The sequence below is a fragment of the Aspergillus ruber genome (assembly GCF_000600275.1).
Source record: "Aspergillus ruber CBS 135680 unplaced genomic scaffold scaffold00017, whole genome shotgun sequence".
NCBI classification, from domain to species: Eukaryota; Fungi; Ascomycota; class Eurotiomycetes; order Eurotiales; family Aspergillaceae; genus Aspergillus; species Aspergillus ruber.
In genome coordinates this window covers 479,709-497,918 of record NW_024467313.1, presented here as the reverse complement: position 1 = coordinate 497,918, position 18,210 = coordinate 479,709, and the positions used below count along the sequence as shown (strand labels likewise).

Genomic DNA, 18,210 nt, shown 5'->3' with positions numbered 1-18,210 from the left:
AAGGCAATCCGGTCCACTTGGCACGTCTACATAACATGCTGCAAAAATTTCCATTTTTCAGTCATGAAGAGTACGATACTTCGTCCATCTTGCCCCTTTTGAGCCTCTCCTCCACTAGTTCTCCGTAGTGGCAATGGTAAGCGCCAACTGAACCACTGTTGAGAACAAGAAATGATTGGCAGGCATAGTGACAGACCACCTGCATGGTTCCGTTTTGGCCGGGTTATTCTGTCCTCTCAGAGCTGATCGGAGCTGAACATAAGCACTTTACCCGTTTGTACGGAGTAAGGTCATACGGGGTTTCTACGGTAAAAAAAAAATAGACAGTCTCTTAAGCCGAGGTAGACCCACATCCCGAGTGGCGCCGTTCCTTACCGGTTTATTTTGAGTATGAGGACAGCTATACATTTACAATAATCATTTACATAGAACGGAGCACTCTGTTCAAGATGTAGGTACTCTGTAACTGTTCCCGAGGTGTCGTATCCTAAATCCTCCGATGAGTTGTCATAAAACTTGTATCCATGCATGCTTATGCATGCACATTCCATGATCTGCAGGTCAACGCCGATCCGATTGGACCATGCTCATCTGCACCCCGCAGTGAGGTCAATGGCTTAATATCATATCAGCAATTGGGTATCTCATAGCCAAACAACTATATACCAATAACATATATACAGAGATCAAGTCCCCGGGTACGGCTCAGCCTTAGACGTCTTCTTTCCTGACCGCGAAAAGATCGAAAGTCTTGACTTGGACCGTGTCGGAACCGGGGCAGTATTTCCATTTTCCGCCTCTGTCCCAGTCGCCTGTTGGCCAGCGACTTCTTCGCCAGCTCCCTGCCCGGAGGCTTCCTGCTGAGGATTTGCAGTGCTGGTTCGGACTGTCTCCCGCGTCTGCTCGACTTCTCGAACGCCGTCGCGGATCAAATCGGTTGCAGCACCCGGAGGAGCAGTTGTAGTCAACGTCTCAGTAGCCCGGATAGGTCTTTCTTCCGATGCCATCTGCTCATTCATCTTCCGTATCTCTTCCTCGGTGACGAGACGCTCGTTCTCTAGACGAACTTCGCGTCCGCGTTTATGGCAGTACCAGAGGACGAATAGAAGGACTGCACGTATTAGCTTTCCATTTCAAGATGCGAGGGTTCGTAGTAGACGTACTGGACAATGCCAATGACCAGAGAACATTCACACCAATAATCGCTGGGAACCGTGCCTTCAAGAAAGCCACAATCGACCTTAACATCCCAACAATGGCAGCTGGTTTCCCCACCAGCTCTTTCAAACTGGGAATCTTCAGTCCCATCTTGTCAGCTGCCGCAGCAGCCTTGGCCACATTCTCCGTATTGACTCCGCTCTTTGTGGCTCTTTCACTAGCCGCAGCCAGAACCTCTGGCGCTAAAGATTCGGTCCATTTCTCAGGCAGTTTCTCAATCAATCTCTGTAGGAAGGTAGGCATCTTCGAGTATGTGTCCTGGAGCTGGTTGTTGCCGTTCTTAAAAAGCATTTCAAGATCATGGTAAGCGGTTGGGACACCATTGATGAGGTCTTTGAAGATGAGCTTGAACTTGCGGAGGAGTTCCTGCATTTCGTCGCTGGCGGAGAAGACGCGGTTGTTTTCTGCGGCGAGATTAAGTTGTTCGAGAATTTCGGCCATTTCGCTGTCTGCTGGTTCATCTGCTGGTGCTGGTGTTTCTGCTTCTTTCGCTGCTTCTGCTTGTTGCGGCTGTTGCGGTTGGTATTGATCTTCGGTAGCATCCTTGTCTTTCGAAGCGCGATCGGGAGCTTCGATTGCATTGTCTGATTTCTCTGCCTTCTATCTCTATAATCAGTATCGCAACAATTCTAGAATCCCTCCCAAATGTAACACACCTTCTTCCCCTTTCCCCACGGCCAATTCAAGCTCCACCGCTTTTTCTTCCCCTCCGCAGGCCCAGTCTCCTGCTCTTTATTTTCTTTATTTTTATCCTTATTATTACCCTTCTCCTGTTCCTCCAAGTCTGTCGCCTTTCGCTGCTGCTCTCCAAACTTCTTGCCAAATTCCTCCGCGTCCTGCGCGACCGGGCTCGGGGCGTCAGCCATCACCGCATTACCCCCCGCGGCATCGGGTCGCGACATGATCCGCCGGAAGAACGCTTCATCGTCTGGTGTGAGGACGGGGTCGTGCGTTGTAGGACTTGTATTGGTGTTAATTTGGGGTGGTATGGGGGTTTCTTTGTTGGATTGCATGGTTGGTTGTTGGAGGATTGTTGGCGATGATGCGGGGAGATAGGTGTTATCGCCCCAAGGTTTAAAGTTTAAATAATGACTGGAATCCTACCACTATAAATAAATCAACTACAAACATCCAAAATAACCTCCATTAATTCAAGAAAATGGCACCTATTCCCACATCCGCATCCTTCAAAAACCACCGCGCCCCAACTCTCCCTTCCCCCGCCGAAATCCGAGCCCTCAATATCGCAACCAACAAACCTTCCGCCACAAGCTTCAACTGCCCACCACCAGTCTTAATCCCACCATTGGGTCTGGCTGTCAAATATGGCGCAGATGTAACAATTCTCGAAGCCGAGACACAGGTAATGATCCGTGAGAAACTACAAGGCCGCATACCTGTTCCTGAAGTCTTTGGGTGGGAGGAGGATGGGGAGCAGGGGTTTCTTTATATGGAGCTGGTTGAAGGGGATACGCTAATGAAGAGATGGAGTGGGTTGAGCGAGGATGAGATAAGGAGTATCTGTGGGGAGCTTAGGGGCACAATGGAGTTGGTTAGGAGGTTGGAGCAGAGTGATGGGCCTTACATTGGTGAGTTTACTCGATACACCCGTTTACGCAGACCTAATCACAACCCGGATGCAGGCAGTCTAAACAACCAACCCCTAAAAGACCTCTTCCTCATACACCACCCATCTCTCAAAGGCCCATACTTCGGCCCGAATGCCATCGACCAATTCCAAGAAACCTGCGGCCTCTGGACCACCAACACCAACCAAACCCCCATCGTCTTCACACACAACGACCTCCTTCCACCCAATATCCTCATATCAGCAGGCCCAAACCCAAAAGTTACTGCTATTATCAACTGGGCGCAGGCTGGTTGGTACCCTGCTTACTGGGAGTACTGCAAGGCGCGATATATTAGGGTGAATCCGGGGTATTTTAGTGATGCCGCGATTGCGGAGTGGAGGACCAAGTATTTGCCGTTGATTGTGGATGCGGTGGATGAGGAAGAGGGGTATCATCCTTGGCTTTATTTTGCTTTGTCGAAGAGGCCTTAGTACGGTGTCTTAGTATGACCACTGGTGATCAGCCGACGTTCGATTGAACTGAGCATTCGGGGTTATACCCTCTAAACTGCTAGGCCATGGCAAAGGTGATACTGACTAGCCAGAGCAGAACTCTGGTAGACTGCGGAGTTCCGCTTCGCCTTCCATCTTGAGGCCGCTATAAGGCTGGAGCAATTTGCCTTGACGGCGCCAAAGGCTAATCCATCAGCTGCCATAACCGAGACGTCATTCAAAATATATAGTCTGGCGCAATATGAAGGAGAAGAGGAGAAGCAATAATTGCTTGTGACCAACCATAAAGTCGAACCGCTGTATCTCATTTTCCTTTAAACCCCACTGCCGTGATCCTCCTGAATGCATATAACACTGCCCTACTTAAAAGCCTGCCAAACTCATAGCCATTCTGCCATCCGAATCGTATAAAGATAATTGACAACATTATCCCCAAAAACTTCACTATTAACAAGCTCCTCAGCAACCTTAATAACCCAGTCCTGGCAGCTCTCATTAGCACGTACATAGCCATACATACAACGCCAAATACAGACGAACAGGAAAAGAACTCACTTTATCCCCTTCATCATCCAACCCCTCCCCCCACCCCGTCATCCCAACCTCTCCCACAACCTCCTCAAATCCACAAACGGGCTTCCAATCCTCCACACACACTCCACCATTCAACATCCTCTCCTCATCAAACCACCGTTCATCAACCCACTGCAGCGGAATCCTGTGTGTAGGCGGTGGGTTCTGGTTCTCAGGAAGACTCAAATCATAGCTTCGTTGAATAGAGAATTTAAAGCCGGTTTTTGTGTCGCCGGTGGCGTGCAGGAGAACGCCGATGTTTGGGGCGACGGGGGAGGGGATGTAGTAGGCCCAGTGGTTGGGGTAGATTAGGAGGCTGACTAGGTAGGTGTTTGGGGGGGTTGTTGGGGGGAGGGTTGGTGGCGGTGGGACAAGGGCCATTGTTGTAGTTTGTTTTGTTAATTTATTGTATCGGGTGTCGTGCTGTGTTGTATAGATTCAGGGTGTTCCAGTTGTCCAAAAGGAAAGATATGGTAGTGGGAGTTGACAGAAGTGAGCTCAGTGCTGGACGGGAGAGTACTTTTATACGCAACTGTTTGTCTTGGTGTCCGCTAGAAAAGGAATGGTAAATAACAGACCATTAGCTCTTTATGATATGCTCCCACGGTGTGGCAGGGATGCAGTATGGAAGAGCAGCATTCGGAATGATTCATTAAATGAAATTATATCCAGCAATCCCAATCTGATCATTTTCATCAATGATAGTCGGTCCCTGGAGGTTACTAAACCGTCACCGGATTTTGATTCGGCTGACAGATAGACAGACTGGCTAAAGAAACATTATTTTTCTGCGCCATTGTTGTATTGACTCGGTGTTTGATTTATTCACATGTTTGGAATAAGCAAATATGCAGAGAGAGCAAGCCATCCAATGGATGCTGACTGCAGTTGCCAGCGCATATTTCAAATCTTCGGCCTCTGGAATTTGTTTTCTTCATTTGATGCCAAAGATCATCTCGTTGTGTTGCACAAAGGCAGCCGGATCAACTCGAATCTAAATGCCTTTAAACCACATGTGTGCCAATGCTTCATGAACCATAACTCTCCTTTCAAGATCATAATTAGTCATGGCACAAATGAGGCTTATAAAATCGCTGTCAGCCCCCTTCCAAAGGATAAACGGTCTGCGCGCGTTTCCTTGGTTGAAATCGTCCCGAAGTGCTTCAAACACGCGAACCCAAAGGCTTCCATTGCCAAGATGTCTCATCAAAAAAAAAGGTTTGGACCATCTTCATCCGCAAATTATGAAATCTGGTGCTCGTTTACAATGGCCAAGGGGTCACGCCTTCTTCCAATTATTCTTCCCCAACAGCAATGTTGACTCGTTTCTGTAGCGTGAAAATGCACTATATGGTCAGTAAATATCTCCCTAAAATCCAAGACATGATGTGGTACGTACGACAAGCGCAAAAGAGAAAATATCAGACGGCTTGTTCACGAATTCATTGGCGTGGGCTTCAGGGCTCCTCCACATCCAGTTCTCTGCCTGTTTGCCGACCATATGTGATCCAGGAGGGACATGCACGGCATCTTCGAGATTCCCAAGTTGGACTCGCTAAAGCTTGATTTTACCGTGGTGATCTTTCTAGTCGATGAAGACATTATTTGCCTTAATATATACCCAGAGTAAACCATCACTCATTGCTCCGCGGGAGGTACAACGCACCTGTATGGACGGCATCTCAATCCTGCAATCCTGCAATTCCACAAAGAGCATATCTCAGGGCCCTTTTTATCACTTCAAGGGACAGGTCTTTCCGAGTAAGGTGTAGGAGATGATCTGTGAAGTATTCGACTTCTCGAGGATGGTGTCTTGAGCGAGATAAACATGGTTGGCACCGGGTAGTCTATTGTCTATGCTTTGAAGGTGCTCGAGATTAACTGGGCCAATGTACTTCAGTGTGGATTTCTGGTCGTCGGCGCTAAGGAAGTGGTAAATGGTTACGAGAAGTAGTAAATAGTCGGGGTCAACTCACTTGGCAGGGAAAACCAGACATGAGGGAAATGTTTCTTCCTGGGAAATCTGTTGGATTTTATAATTCTAACAATGTCGCAATAGATGGAAACTCCGCTTTACCTCCACTTGAAATAAGCAAGTATGCGATATGTACCTGTAGGAGAGATAAGCAAACTCCAATGACCTTGGTCAATATGATATACCATCCCACCCATACTCCAGCTGCCAGTGCACATTTGACTCTTAGGCTCTTGGACTTTATTTCCTTTTCAGCTGAACTGTATCTCAAACTCATTCAATAGCTGTGTTACAGTCTTACACATGCTTGGGAACAAGTTGAACCAGGAGGTTATACTTCCAAGCCAACGGTCATATTGATACATGATATAATTTCCGGCACCGTGATAATTGGCGAGATTGAGCCGAAAGTGATTTGGAATCTCGGTTTAAATGTGTCGACATATGCTCTCAGACATGGGATGATATCAATGTCTTTTATGTTTGATTATAATGCTTGTATTGTGCTTCTCATACCTATGCCACCAAGCTGCCATTTGCGGTGTGAAATGCGGGGAGGATACAAAGTACGTACTGGATTTAGAAACCCCTTTCCGGTAGAAAGAAGTGAATTTCCAACATATACCAATATATCAAAAAGTTGTGACCGAAGGTGATCGAATGAGAAAATATTATAGGTCTAGTAGTATGTACTAGAGAGAAGAGCCTCGAGTGCTTGCTCTTCTGTACATGCAGTGATAATCATTTCCCGAGCCATCTGACATCTATATAGCGAAAAGAAAAGATCAATACATGTTGCATGAGCCTTGACTAACCCTAATGAAGACACTTATTTACTTGTAGACTTACATATAATGTACAGAGTTACTAATGCTGCTATCTCTGGATAATCAGCAAACATGGCATGTTCCGAGACAAGTGCCGCTATGGGGAATCGGAACTCCTGAGAATCTCCCTGGTACGTAATTCAACCATTGTCCCCTGCATAATACCCAATATCCTTATAATATCTTGCATAAACCTGCCAAACATGATCTAGACATGATGGCTGGTGTTGTGGCGTCGTCAGCCAGTGGAACTAATTTCCCCGAAGATTGGAAATAGAATCAACTCGTACTCATACGGAGCAGCCCTATCCAGACATCCGTAGCTGCCTTCACAGCCTCGATTTCCCGGTATCCTCCCGGCCACCGAAATGTATACACACGCGTCCATCAGATAGCAGAAACCGCCTTGGCAGAGCTTGGCAAAGCTTGGCAGAAGAGGATGACGAAAGGTGGTGTTCTGATTGGTTAGTGAGGCCGGAGAATTCGTGAATTCTCCGCTGACTAAGATGCCAAGAGCTGTCTACCTAAACAGCGATATAGATTGTGACACTGAGAAAACTCTACTTGTAGCTTGTACGGAGCATTTCTATGGCCTTTATGGGAGATCCATGTTCTTCGTGTGCTGGTAGTCTTTATTGAACTTGCCGAATAGATGCCAAAGACCCGAAATGGGGCACAGCACACAGGATTGTATCGTTATCTGAGAAGTAGCAGACAAACAAACAGATGGAGAATCCCATGATTCCCACGATTAATATCTGGAACCTAGAATATAGTGGAGTTAACCTATGGAGAAACCAATCCAATTTACAATGATTCTGCTCAGAATCCGACAAGCTTGCTCCACTGCTGACGAATTAACGCACCCAGAGTTCTAGCTCGCTTCAATTATATATGCCTAAAACTGGACAGGGAAGAAAAAGTATATATTACTTGAAGAATCCGGTCATGAAGAGCAATATCACAACCTCTTTCAGCAATTCATTCATCACTTTCATCGATCCTCAATCAACATGCAGCTCTCCCACCTCTGGCAGCTTGCCCTACTAGGCCTCGCCGGCCTCTCAATTGCCCATCCTGGTGCCCACGAAGAGAGCTCTTTGACCCCCGCGGCAAAGAAGGCTTTCTTGCACAACGCCAAACGCAGCCTGGGCCAATGCGCTGACCATCTCGAGCGTCGAGGCGTCAATGCCCGCGCTGCTGCCCGCCGTGCTGCCATCACTGAGACCTACCGCAAGCGTTCTCTGCTCAACACCCGTGATACGGACCGCGTTGTCAACAGCTCCCACCACTCCCCCCTTCAAGTGACCTCCAACACCCCTGAAACGGAGCTCTTCTCCAACAACCCCGTCTGCATCCTTGCCCCCGAGGGCGAAATCGGCCCCTTCTGGGTGAAGGGCGAGCTCGTCCGCTCGGACATCCGCGACAGCGAGCCGGGTATTCCGCTCATCATGGAAGGTCAGTTCATCGACATCGAGACCTGCGAGCCCATCCAGAACTTGTACTGGGATGTGTGGACCTGCAACTCCACCGGTCAATACTCGGGCGTGCAGAGCGATATGAACGGCAACGGCAACGACGCATCCAACCTTGACAAGACCTTCCTTCGTGGTATCCAGCAAACCGACTCCGATGGTGTTGCGCAGTTCAAATCCGTCTTCCCTGGCCACTACGACGGTCGCGCGACGCACGTGCACGTTGTTGCGCATGTGGGTTCTCACACGCTTAAGAATAACACCATTGCCGGTGGCCATGTGTCGCATATCGGACAGCTATTCTTTGACCAGGACTTGATCTCCAAGGTCGAGTCCACGTACCCGTACAACACGAACACTGTTGATATTACACAGAACGCAGATGACCACGTCGTTCAGGATGAGACAGAGGATAGTAACTCGGATCCGATCTTTGAGTATGCGCTGCTTGGTGACAAGCTTCAGAATGGTGTTCTTGCTTGGATTACTATGGGTATCAATGTTTCGGCTACCTATGATACTAGCAATGCGGCTACGCTGACTTCTTCGGGTGGTGTCATGAATGATGACTCCAGCCCTGGTGAGGCGGTTGACATGTAAACGGACGTGTGAATCCGATATGTATGTAGCCAACAAACAGGCGGCATGCGCAGGGGTATAATATAACATATGTATGTAACTATGTATGTACAATGAATAGAAGCATATGTACCTCGGAAGCCTCAGTTCCTGAATAAGTGGGTCCATACAATTATTGATAAGATCGACCTAAAAGCATCCACATGGATCTTAACCTGGATCAACCAATGCTGGCAGGCTTATTCATTCACCAAAATAAAAATGGCCATAGTATATTCACCAATGTAATTGGTTCGACTTGGTTGTTGAGATCCCTATATTTCTACGACTCACCGCCTACGAATCTTCCTCCATATCTCCTCTACATCACAATCACCAAACAGGTCAAGATAAAATCGATCGTGGCAGATGTAATTGATATATAGACACAGTTCTAAATAGTTTCTTGGGTCTCAGCACCTCCAAGCAGACTTTAGTGCTCTCTGCCAATTTCACGAAACTGTCACGGAACCCGGACATTCACCAACAACACAAGATATTTGTATACTTTGGCCTGTTGGAATATAGGGCGGGAACCCCCTTCGCACACTAGATAGCGCAGCGCTGGAAGGCCCAGCTTCTTTCTTTGCTTCTCCATGTTAGTACTTCGATAGAGAGTCTACCAATAAATTTAGATTGTTCGAGATCGTCACAGGAACTTCCCTACCTTAACCCACACCTCTACTTCGCGTGTCAGGGGTATGAGATCGACCGGACGGTTCATATTGACTAAGGAATCACACACAGATAGAAATATGAAAGGCATGAGCAGAATAATACATCAGTCCTTTGGTCTCACTGTTGACCCTCACACCTAGCATATCCTGCTGCTATTTGGAATCAAAAATCAAGAGTCCGGAGATAACAGCTCCATCTCATTGATGATAACTTGTTCCACATTGCATGACAGACATAATCATTGTACAGAACTGCGGCCCTAAATAGTGACAAAGAGTACATAAATTCCACTGTCTTTAGGTGATAGTGTGGGCCTGTTTGCAAATACAAATCAAGCTGACATAGATATTGTGACAGTCTCGAACAATATAAATTTATTGGTAGACTCTCTATCGAAATACTAACATGGAGAAGGAAAGAAAGAAGCTGGGCCTGCCAGCGCTGCGCTATCTAGTGTGCGAAGGGGGTTCCTGCCCTATATTCAAACAGGCCAAAGTTTACAAACATCTTGCGTTGTTGGTGAATGCCCGTACTCCGTGACAGATATAAGCATCATAGTTTGGTCTCACAAACCTCAGTGCAAGCTTATGTATTCACGGCGGTTGTCGCATTTTGGTTTCTAAACATTCACCACAATGCTATCACTTCTTCCAGCAGCTACTGATGCGCTGCTCATCACGCAAACGGAATGTTATTGGTCAACGTTTTGGGGAATCGATTGTTAGGAATAAAAGTTGCACTGACATATCGATATGCTAATACCAAGCAGTCGCTCTCGACAGATTGCATCTCAAGAACTGGCGAGTAACGTTGACGCTACACACCAGAGTAAACCTACCTAGACATATCGCCGGTCCCTCTAAAAGCCCCTGGAACACTTCCGTATTGATAAGTCAGAAAACATATACATGAAAACGATCGACACATAGACTATGCGTATTCACTTGACTACTGAGCCTCTGAGAAGTGATGATCCGCCAAACTGAACGAACTCGAGCATGACATCGTCAGGCAAAATATCGAAGATATCGGAAGAGAGAAGGTCCACCACTACCTTCAAGGCCATTCCAGGCATTCCATGCGCTCTTGCATTGTCTGAGTGTATAGTTTTAAGGAGGAATGAACTACAGATCATTTGCGGTGTATCTTCAATGTACGGGCCGTTTTATAATGTTCTCTGGGTTAACTTTAGATTGGCCGCAGACGGGTTGGAAAAAATAAATGATTAGAAGGAAAGATGTTGAGAGGAGGCTCCAAACAAGAGAAAGATTGAACAGAAAATCTGCAAAGCATAGGTAAGGGCCTTGTATATGCATCATATATCGGCCGCTCGATTTAACATCATCTTCACAGCTGGCCGTGATAAGAATTATATAAGAAAGCAAAGCTTAGTTGCTAGTAAGATATGAAACCGGCATGTGGTTTTGTCTGAGACCTTGAAGTCTTGCATCAAGGTGGGGCGTGATTAATGGGGAGTCCTTTGTCTATCACCGATTGAAACTACGCTATCATTCAACCGTTCGAATCACACTCGTCAGGTGCAGTTAAAATCCAAACACAGCGTAAGAAACCAACGATTTAAGTGACAGCACGCTACCGGTTACAAAATAATAGACAAGAGCAAATGCCTACACTTGCGTACCGTACCTCCTAGCCAGGTATGCGCCGAGATTTGAACCGCACGTGGTTGGTTATAACCAAAAATAGCGATACTTTCTACGGTTGTATTATCTATACATACTTGAAAATATTCCCGCTTACTGATAGTTATTCTATTGATTTTATTCAATCAGTCAAAGTCTTCACGCTGATAGAATATGCCTTTTATTGGTATAACGCACATTATGAGCATACTTATCGCATCTTTACCCACTACACGATCACATATAGCACCTCAGCATTGGGTTTCGGCTTTGATGCCTCCTCAAGGCACCGGAGTAATAGATAGAGCCCCTTTACAATACAAAATGTAAGATATGGTATCACCAGCTAGACATGGTGCGTTTCTAACAAATGAACTTGACCGCCGTTATGTTGTCAGATAACCCGCGGATAAAATGGCTTGATCCAGAAGAACCAAAGCTCGAATATTCGAGGATCCCTTGAGCAACAGGTCTGTTTATAGAATAAGCGTTGTTCCTATCAGGGGAAGGGAAACAATAATCTAGTTAGATTTTGTTGTTGTCTTTCTTCCGATGTTCTTGTGGGTTACCAGAAAAATCATAGGTATTTCATCGCTATTAGAGGTTTCATAAAACTGCATGTTTGCTTTTTTATCTCATCTTCTCCGATGCAGTAACACGGAATCCTGGAGCTTGTCTGTAAGCACTAATGCCGTACTACATGCGGCGCTCAGCCTTGCTACTCCTCCCTATAAACCCATCTTCCCCGTCGAGCTAAACTTTTGCTCTCGGCTATTTCCTTAGTTTTGCAACATAAGTTATTGAATTGTATCAAAAAGGAATATATCATTTACAGAAAACATGTCGAATGATACGCGGCCATGCTACTACCCAGACCATACTGAAGCTACGGCTGATGTTCCTTGCACGGGTGATAAATACACTTCATGCTGCCTCGAATCCGACATTTGTCTGTCCAATGGATTCTGTATAGCCATCACAACTCAGCCCTTTGTGGTAACGCGCGGGAGCTGTACAAACCAGGGCTGGGATTCTGGGTGTCCCACTCATTGTGGTATGAGTTTCTTATCCATGTCTCTTCTGTCAATGTCAATTATTATCCCTAGGGGCTCTAACTAACGAACACGCATAGCTGAAAATAGTGACAATCCAAGTAATGGTTTTGGTCTGTCTATCCTCAAGATCCAGAATGGCAAAACGGAGTACTGCTGCGGCATGCCGGCTAATGACAGCAATGGCAATGACGTTTGTCCGAATAATGAGCCATCATTCACGTTGGATGCGGCTCATGCAGTCCCTGGTCGCGCGCTCCTGAGCAATTTGTCCAACTTTTATGTTTCAGGCTCAGTACCGTCTTCCCCTGCATCTCCATCTCTTCTCCCGAATTCTACAGCATCTACGAGCACCGGCAATAATGGCACAAACCATGACGTTGCAATAGGAATTGGCGTTGGAATTCCACTGGGGGCAATTGCATTGGTATCGCTAGCATGGGCGTTCTTTGAGCGGAGGCAAGCACGGACTTCAAATGCAAAACTAGCGGCAGTGATAAGTGGTGAATTGCAGCATATACCTCCCACAAATGGATATAAGACGAGTCGACAGAATAACAATATGGCAGTTGAGCTGGGAGCAATGCATACAATGCCAGCGGAATTGGAACAAACGCATTCGGTACCAGAGCTTATGGGAAGAGTGCGATAGGTTTTCATGATGGAATTTTATGTTTATATTTAAATAAAGCGCTAGTCAGTAGAATTATGTAGACGTTTTATATGCTTAATATATATGAGAATCAATTAGTATCCAGATGTTCTTTGATTTCCTTCTAGAGAGACAATCCGAACATTTGAAGAAGCCCAGGAGACGCGAAGATTATGGCCATTTCTTGGCTTTTTGCCATGGTGCTGTATGCTTGCTTTTTGTCTCACCACCTCTAATGCAGTAATGCGAGTCCCTGGATCAGAGTCGTGAGTACTAATGCCGTACAAGACTGAAGATCCCCAATTCGTCACATAAGAGCATGCGGCCTTCACTTTAAGCCCTGTCCCCCTTACCTAATTGCGCTGTTGCTCTTGTCCTACCTTGGTTTTGCAGTCGAGTTATCATGTCATACCGTAAAAGTACATTCCTTTGATAGATGACATGTCGTCAAACGATAGGCCATGCTACTATCCTGGCCCTGGGTCATGTGCCCTGCTCGTCAGATACTTCTTAAAATGACACTGATTGCTGCGATAAAGGCGACATCTTCCCGTCCAATGGCTGCTGCTTGGTCGTCAGCACTCAGCTTTTTGAATTGTCGCGTGAGAGCCGCACGGGACAAGCCGTGAATTAGGGGTGTGCCACCAAATGTCGTATGAAAACATCTTTTTTTTTTTTTTTTTTCTGGCCAACTTTTAGGACCATGAATAATGTCATAATAGACCAGTAAAATAATACAGTCGGCAGCAATCAGATTAGTTACCTTGGGCCCGGCAGCTCCGGTCAGACAATGTACTGCTGCGGCACACTAACCGTCAACGATAACCTAACCCATTGCCAGGGGATGAACCTATTCCCAATACCTGAGGCAAGCATTTAACTTGACTATGCACTTCTCCGCAATGTGCAGTCTTTCTCCGCATCTTCTTTACTTTCCTCCGCAGATAATGTTACAAACCGTGACACCGCAATTGGGGCTGGCGCTGGTGTTCCTCTGGGAGTAATTGCATTGATATCTCTGGGATGGACGTTCTTTGAGCGGAAGCGAGCACACAGTGCCCATGAAAAAAGGGCGGCGATGGTAGCAACAAAGAGTTGTGGGATGCAGCTGTTTTCTTCTGAGAGTATATATGAAATAAATGGGAAGCATCGTTTGCCAGCGGAGTTAGGACAAGCGCAACCTCCTGCAGAGACTAGAATACCCTGTGGCGGAGCTCATGGCGAGGGAGCGGTAGGTTTAAGTGCATAGGCTTACTCATGTTTAGGCTTGGATGAGGTGTGATCTATAGACTTGTTTCTGCACTTTCTATGTTAAATCTGATGGCATCTATAGCCGTGTATGGTTTCCCCGTGAGCTTTCGTTGCCCACATTCACATTCTACTGTTCCTCCCCCAGAACAATTATACAGGGTACATTTCCTTCGCCGCTTGCTACAGCACTCTTTTCTCTCGCTATCGCCTGCAGATAGTCAGCTTCCCACATATCCAGATAAACATCTACCATCAATTCATTCTCTTTCCTTGATAATCTTCACTGCTTGGCTTTTCAGGATCGAGGTCTCATGGCGCAAGTCTGTATAGCCCCTTCTATATTAGCCATCTCTAATGCGAGTCCCTGAGAATTAACGTAAGCACCAATGTCGCACTACCCTACTCCGGAGTACACAAGAATGCAGATCCTTGTTCGTTTCACCAGAATGTGCAGTCTTGCGATTGCGCCCTTTAAACTCCTTTCCCCGGCCGAGTTGATTACTTTCTCTTGTCTGTTTCCTTGGTTTTGCTGTTGGTTCGATTGAGCCATATCACAGAAGATACCCCCCTGATTGACAACATGCCAGGTGATAAGCCATGTTACAACCCTGATGGGACTCTATCAGAGGATGATGTGCCCTGCACGTCAGATAAAAACACACATTGCTGCGGTAAAAACAGCATCTGCTTGTCTAATGGATACTGCTTGGGTGCAGACGCTCAACCCTTTGGATTGTCGCGTGGGAGTTGCACAAATCAAAATTGGGCTACTGGGTGTCCGCAAAGATGCTGGAGTATGAATTCCTTGCAGTTTTTTCACCAAAGATTGTATATTGATTGATTGGCTAACGACCACATATAGAATATGAAGGTGACAACAAGGGCGGCGGCTGCCCGATTATCAGCATCGACTACAACAATGGATGGCAGTACTGCTGCGGCAACCTGGTCTCTAACAACAATGACGTCCAGTGTGCGGCCAACACCGAGGACCGCTTTCCACTAGATACAACACAGGTGATACCTGGGGTTGGAATGCTCAGCAACTTATCCAACTTTTATGTCTCGGGGTCAGCACCGAATTCTTCCATAACCCCCTCGCCGTCGCCTCACCCGAATTTAACGACATTGATAAGCTCTAGCGATAGTGGTACGGCGGGTCATGACACGGCGATTGGAGCAGGCGTCGGAGTCCCGCTGGGAGTGATTGCATTGGTGTTTCTAGTATGGGCACTTCTTGAACGGAAGCGGGCGCAGGATACAGCTGCAAAACTGGCGGAGGTGATGAGTGGTATCCCTTTGGAGGGTGGATATCAGATGAAGAAGAATCCTCGTGTGTTAGTCGAGCTGGGTGCAACGCATTCTATGCCAGCAGAGTTGGAACAGACACAATCTGTGCCGGAGCATATGAGAGGGGCGCGATAAGTTCAGATTGATTTTCCATGTTTATATACAAGATGAGGCGTTTCATGAAATCATTTCTGGACGTCCTATATCATACTCACGACATAGAATCGATATTGTATATGGTGATCAGTCAGTTATCAGACATTCTCTGATCATCTTCTAGCGAGGCAATTAGAATACTTAAAGATGTTCAGGAGAAGTTAGGATTACCGTCATTGCTTGGCTTAGATTCCTTGGCACTACACGAGGTATGTTTGCTTTTGTCTTAACGCACATAAGCATTCGAGGCCAAACATAAGCACCAATGCTACCATAATGACACAGCAGCCTCGCCATCTCCCCTCCCCTATAAAGCCCATCGCTCCAGTCGAGCTGCTTTGTCTTTTTCTTCACTTTTACGGTCAAGTTCTTGCGGAAACTGCACGGGCCAGGTGGGCGTTCCCTATGACCCACATTTCATATTTGACAACACGGCCGACAGTAAGCCGATCAGTTACCTGAACTCGGAAGCTCCGATTTGCTGCGGCACTACTCGATTCGTTCTCAATACCTGGGGCCAGCATACCACTTGGCTAATTATGCTAGCAACGTCAGCCTGCACCATCTCCTTCCGCGAGATCATGGTGATGATGCAGGAACTAAGACGGCCGTTAATGCTTCACCGGGGTAACTACATTGGCTTCTCTAGCATGAGCGAGGCCCACACAGGCTCTATATACAGAAATGGCAGCGATTATGGGGATGACAAATTATGGGGTGCGGCTGATTCTTTCCGGAAATATCTGAGATGAACGGGAATCATCATCTATTTGCCAGTGGAGTCAGACCAAACGTACTACATATTATTTGTACGAACCCTCTAGCCGAGCGGAACATCCTGTGACAGGTTCATGGAGAGGGAGCAGTAGGTCTTGACTCCTGGTGGACTTGGATGAGGTGTTGAGTTGCACGATTATTTCAGGGGCGTCCTACACCAAATTTAACGGTAATGGCCTGACATATTTGTGATACAAACACGCATACACACCGTCGTGTATCCAAGTCATTATCCATCTTGAACCTCTCTCATGAGGTTTCTTCCACTCCTCAGCGACAATCAGATACTAATTATTCATGATACGGAGGATTATTTAGGAGGAGTGAGGATCACCGCTTCTCTTGGCCCTTTGAGACTAGGCCGCATAAGTGCCTTTGACCTAACCCCCAATACAGTAATAATTGGCACACGAGACCCTGGGAAAAAACGCCTTGTAAGCACTAACCATGCATAGCAAGAATCGGAATCCTGGCTCGCTTCCACGGGATGAGAGCCTTCTCACACTCCCTTCTTAAACCAAGCCGTGCCTGGTCACCCCATAATCACTATTTATGATTCTGTCGTCTGTTGCACAATTGTGTGAATAAATTATACCAAACACCAACAAATATGGCGGCAAATGATACACGACCATGTTACTTCCCTGACCGCACTGAGGCTTCAGATAGCACGCCCTGCTCATCAGATCAACACACCCATTGTTGCGGCACGGGCGACGTCTGTTTAACAAATGGCTATTGCTTGAGCATCGCCCACCAGCCCTGGGTCATATCACGGGGGGCTTGCACAAACCAAAACTGGGATTCTGGGTGTCCCGAACGATGCGGTATGGACCAAACTCCTTTGCCTTATTTCATCATGTGTGTATTAAAGCTCTGACGAATTGATTCTCTTTAGTCGGCGAAAACGACAACAGAGGCGGCGGCTGCTCAATCGTCAACCTCGAATTCGAAAACGATGACGGCAAATCAACGTATTGCTGCGGCAATCCAATCAGTGGCAGCAGCACCACCGCGGAGTGCCCAACCGAGAGTCAATTCACCCTAGAAGACGCACATGCAGTACCCGGCTACGCCCTCCTGAGCAATCTATCCAACTTCTACGTATCTGGCTCAGCGCCATCATCCTCCGCAAGTCCCTCTATTCTTCCGGCTCCAACAATGTCATCATCGGATAGCGGCGATAGTGACACATGCCACGACACAGCGATCGGAGCAGGCGTTGGTGTTCCGCTGGGAGTGATTGCCCTGGCATCCCTAGCATGGGCATTCTTCGAGCGGAAGCGCGTGCGGGCTATGCATAAGCAGATGTCGGCCATGCCGGCAATTAGTACCGGAATGCAACAACCTCCTGCATATGGGATTAATCAGAAAAACCAAGGGCCAGTAGAGTTGGAACAAACGACTCCTGTGGCAGAGTTAATGGAGAGGGAGCGGTAGATTTCGGTGGGTGTCATGGGTTTATGTTTACTGACGGATGGCTGGTTTTGTAGATAATATCTGGGTGTTTTATACTCCGTACATACATACATAATAACTGCAAGGTTTCAGGTTCTATATATCTATGACCTATCCTTGGGACGCCACGGTCCATCCATGGAACGAGCTCGGATAAACTGTGGAGATATCTTAAGCACTTTATTCACGTGCACTTATTTCCCGAGGTTCTCAGCATTGACATGACGAATATTCAACCCCCGATAACGAGTTCATATAGCGGACTTGAAACAACTGGGCTCTGCGATTATGCGAAACATAAAGACTCAAATTTGGGTAATGTTCGTCATCTTGTCTTCGGAGTGTACTCCGTACTGGGAGTAATCGTGTGTCGGCCAGAACCGAACATCCGTTATCCGATTATCGCGACATTGTGAACTCCACCTTCACTTTATTAATATATTGGTCTGCAGTGCTGAAATATGTATATATTGTGGGGGGAGTC

General features: G+C 46.8%; 8 protein-coding genes across 8 annotated transcripts; 5 read left to right on the top strand and 3 right to left on the bottom strand.

Moving 5' to 3' along the window:
* Positions 1–335: 335 nt before the first annotated feature.
* EURHEDRAFT_413528 (uncharacterized protein) lies at positions 336–2,251 on the bottom strand. The gene is made up of 3 exons (XM_040782191.1): positions 1,875–2,251; positions 1,164–1,818; positions 336–1,111 (listed from the first exon to the last, which is right to left on the bottom strand). Exons 1-3 carry the CDS (start codon positions 2,229–2,231, stop codon positions 687–689), a joined length of 1,437 nt encoding a protein of 478 aa, XP_040637993.1. The 5' UTR covers positions 2,232–2,251; the 3' UTR covers positions 336–686.
* A 112-nt stretch (positions 2,252–2,363) lies between these two features.
* On the top strand, positions 2,364–3,667 carry EURHEDRAFT_413527 (aminoglycoside phosphotransferase family protein). Its single transcript, XM_040782190.1, has 2 exons — positions 2,364–2,807; positions 2,862–3,667. The coding sequence occupies exons 1-2, from the start codon at positions 2,378–2,380 to the stop codon at positions 3,278–3,280; spliced, it is 849 nt and encodes a 282-aa protein (XP_040637992.1). The 5' UTR covers positions 2,364–2,377; the 3' UTR covers positions 3,281–3,667.
* Positions 3,316–3,885, bottom strand: EURHEDRAFT_102217 (uncharacterized protein). The gene is made up of 2 exons (XM_040777658.1): positions 3,857–3,885; positions 3,316–3,783 (listed from the first exon to the last, which is right to left on the bottom strand). Exon 2 carries the CDS (start codon positions 3,607–3,609, stop codon positions 3,352–3,354), a length of 258 nt encoding a protein of 85 aa, XP_040637991.1. The 5' UTR covers positions 3,610–3,783; positions 3,857–3,885; the 3' UTR covers positions 3,316–3,351.
* On the bottom strand, positions 3,682–4,255 carry EURHEDRAFT_403644 (uncharacterized protein; the record flags this gene model as incomplete). Its single annotated transcript, XM_040780240.1, has 2 exons — positions 3,682–3,792; positions 3,857–4,255. 2 exons carry the CDS (start codon positions 4,253–4,255, stop codon positions 3,682–3,684), a joined length of 510 nt encoding a protein of 169 aa, XP_040637990.1.
* Positions 4,256–7,689: 3,434 nt separating this feature from the next.
* On the top strand, positions 7,690–8,869 carry EURHEDRAFT_387286 (intradiol ring-cleavage dioxygenase; the record flags this gene model as incomplete). Its single annotated transcript, XM_040779706.1, has 1 exon — positions 7,690–8,869. One exon carries the CDS (start codon positions 7,690–7,692, stop codon positions 8,749–8,751), a length of 1,062 nt encoding a protein of 353 aa, XP_040637989.1. The 3' UTR covers positions 8,752–8,869.
* A 3,061-nt stretch (positions 8,870–11,930) lies between these two features.
* EURHEDRAFT_403642 (uncharacterized protein) lies at positions 11,931–12,794 on the top strand (the record flags this gene model as incomplete). Its single annotated transcript, XM_040780239.1, has 2 exons — positions 11,931–12,144; positions 12,223–12,794. 2 exons carry the CDS (start codon positions 11,931–11,933, stop codon positions 12,792–12,794), a joined length of 786 nt encoding a protein of 261 aa, XP_040637988.1.
* Positions 12,795–14,625: 1,831 nt separating this feature from the next.
* Positions 14,626–15,470, top strand: EURHEDRAFT_458280 (uncharacterized protein; the record flags this gene model as incomplete). The annotated part of the gene is made up of 2 exons (XM_040784492.1): positions 14,626–14,839; positions 14,917–15,470. 2 exons carry the CDS (start codon positions 14,626–14,628, stop codon positions 15,468–15,470), a joined length of 768 nt encoding a protein of 255 aa, XP_040637987.1.
* A 1,091-nt stretch (positions 15,471–16,561) lies between these two features.
* Positions 16,562–17,828, top strand: EURHEDRAFT_101527 (uncharacterized protein). Its single transcript, XM_040777657.1, has 2 exons — positions 16,562–17,095; positions 17,167–17,828. Exons 1-2 carry the CDS (start codon positions 16,879–16,881, stop codon positions 17,706–17,708), a joined length of 759 nt encoding a protein of 252 aa, XP_040637986.1. The 5' UTR covers positions 16,562–16,878; the 3' UTR covers positions 17,709–17,828.
* The last annotated feature ends 382 nt before the right edge of the window (positions 17,829–18,210 follow it).

Coding starts and splice junctions, on each gene's coding strand:
- EURHEDRAFT_413528 (XM_040782191.1), bottom strand. CDS start 2,231: ATGCAATCCAACAAAGAAACCCCCATACCACCCCAAATTAACACCAAT. Junction 1,819..1,874: donor CGTGGGGAAAGGGGAAGAAG/GTGTGTTACATT, acceptor TTATAGAGATAG/AAGGCAGAGAAATCAGACAA. Junction 1,112..1,163: donor CTGGTCATTGGCATTGTCCA/GTACGTCTACTA, acceptor TAATACGTGCAG/TCCTTCTATTCGTCCTCTGG.
- EURHEDRAFT_413527 (XM_040782190.1), top strand. CDS start 2,378: ATGGCACCTATTCCCACATCCGCATCCTTCAAAAACCACCGCGCCCCA. Junction 2,808..2,861: donor GAGTGATGGGCCTTACATTG/GTGAGTTTACTC, acceptor ACCCGGATGCAG/GCAGTCTAAACAACCAACCC.
- EURHEDRAFT_102217 (XM_040777658.1), bottom strand. CDS start 3,609: ATGAGATACAGCGGTTCGACTTTATGGTTGGTCACAAGCAATTATTGC.
- EURHEDRAFT_101527 (XM_040777657.1), top strand. CDS start 16,879: ATGGCGGCAAATGATACACGACCATGTTACTTCCCTGACCGCACTGAG. Junction 17,096..17,166: donor TGGGTGTCCCGAACGATGCG/GTATGGACCAAA, acceptor GATTCTCTTTAG/TCGGCGAAAACGACAACAGA.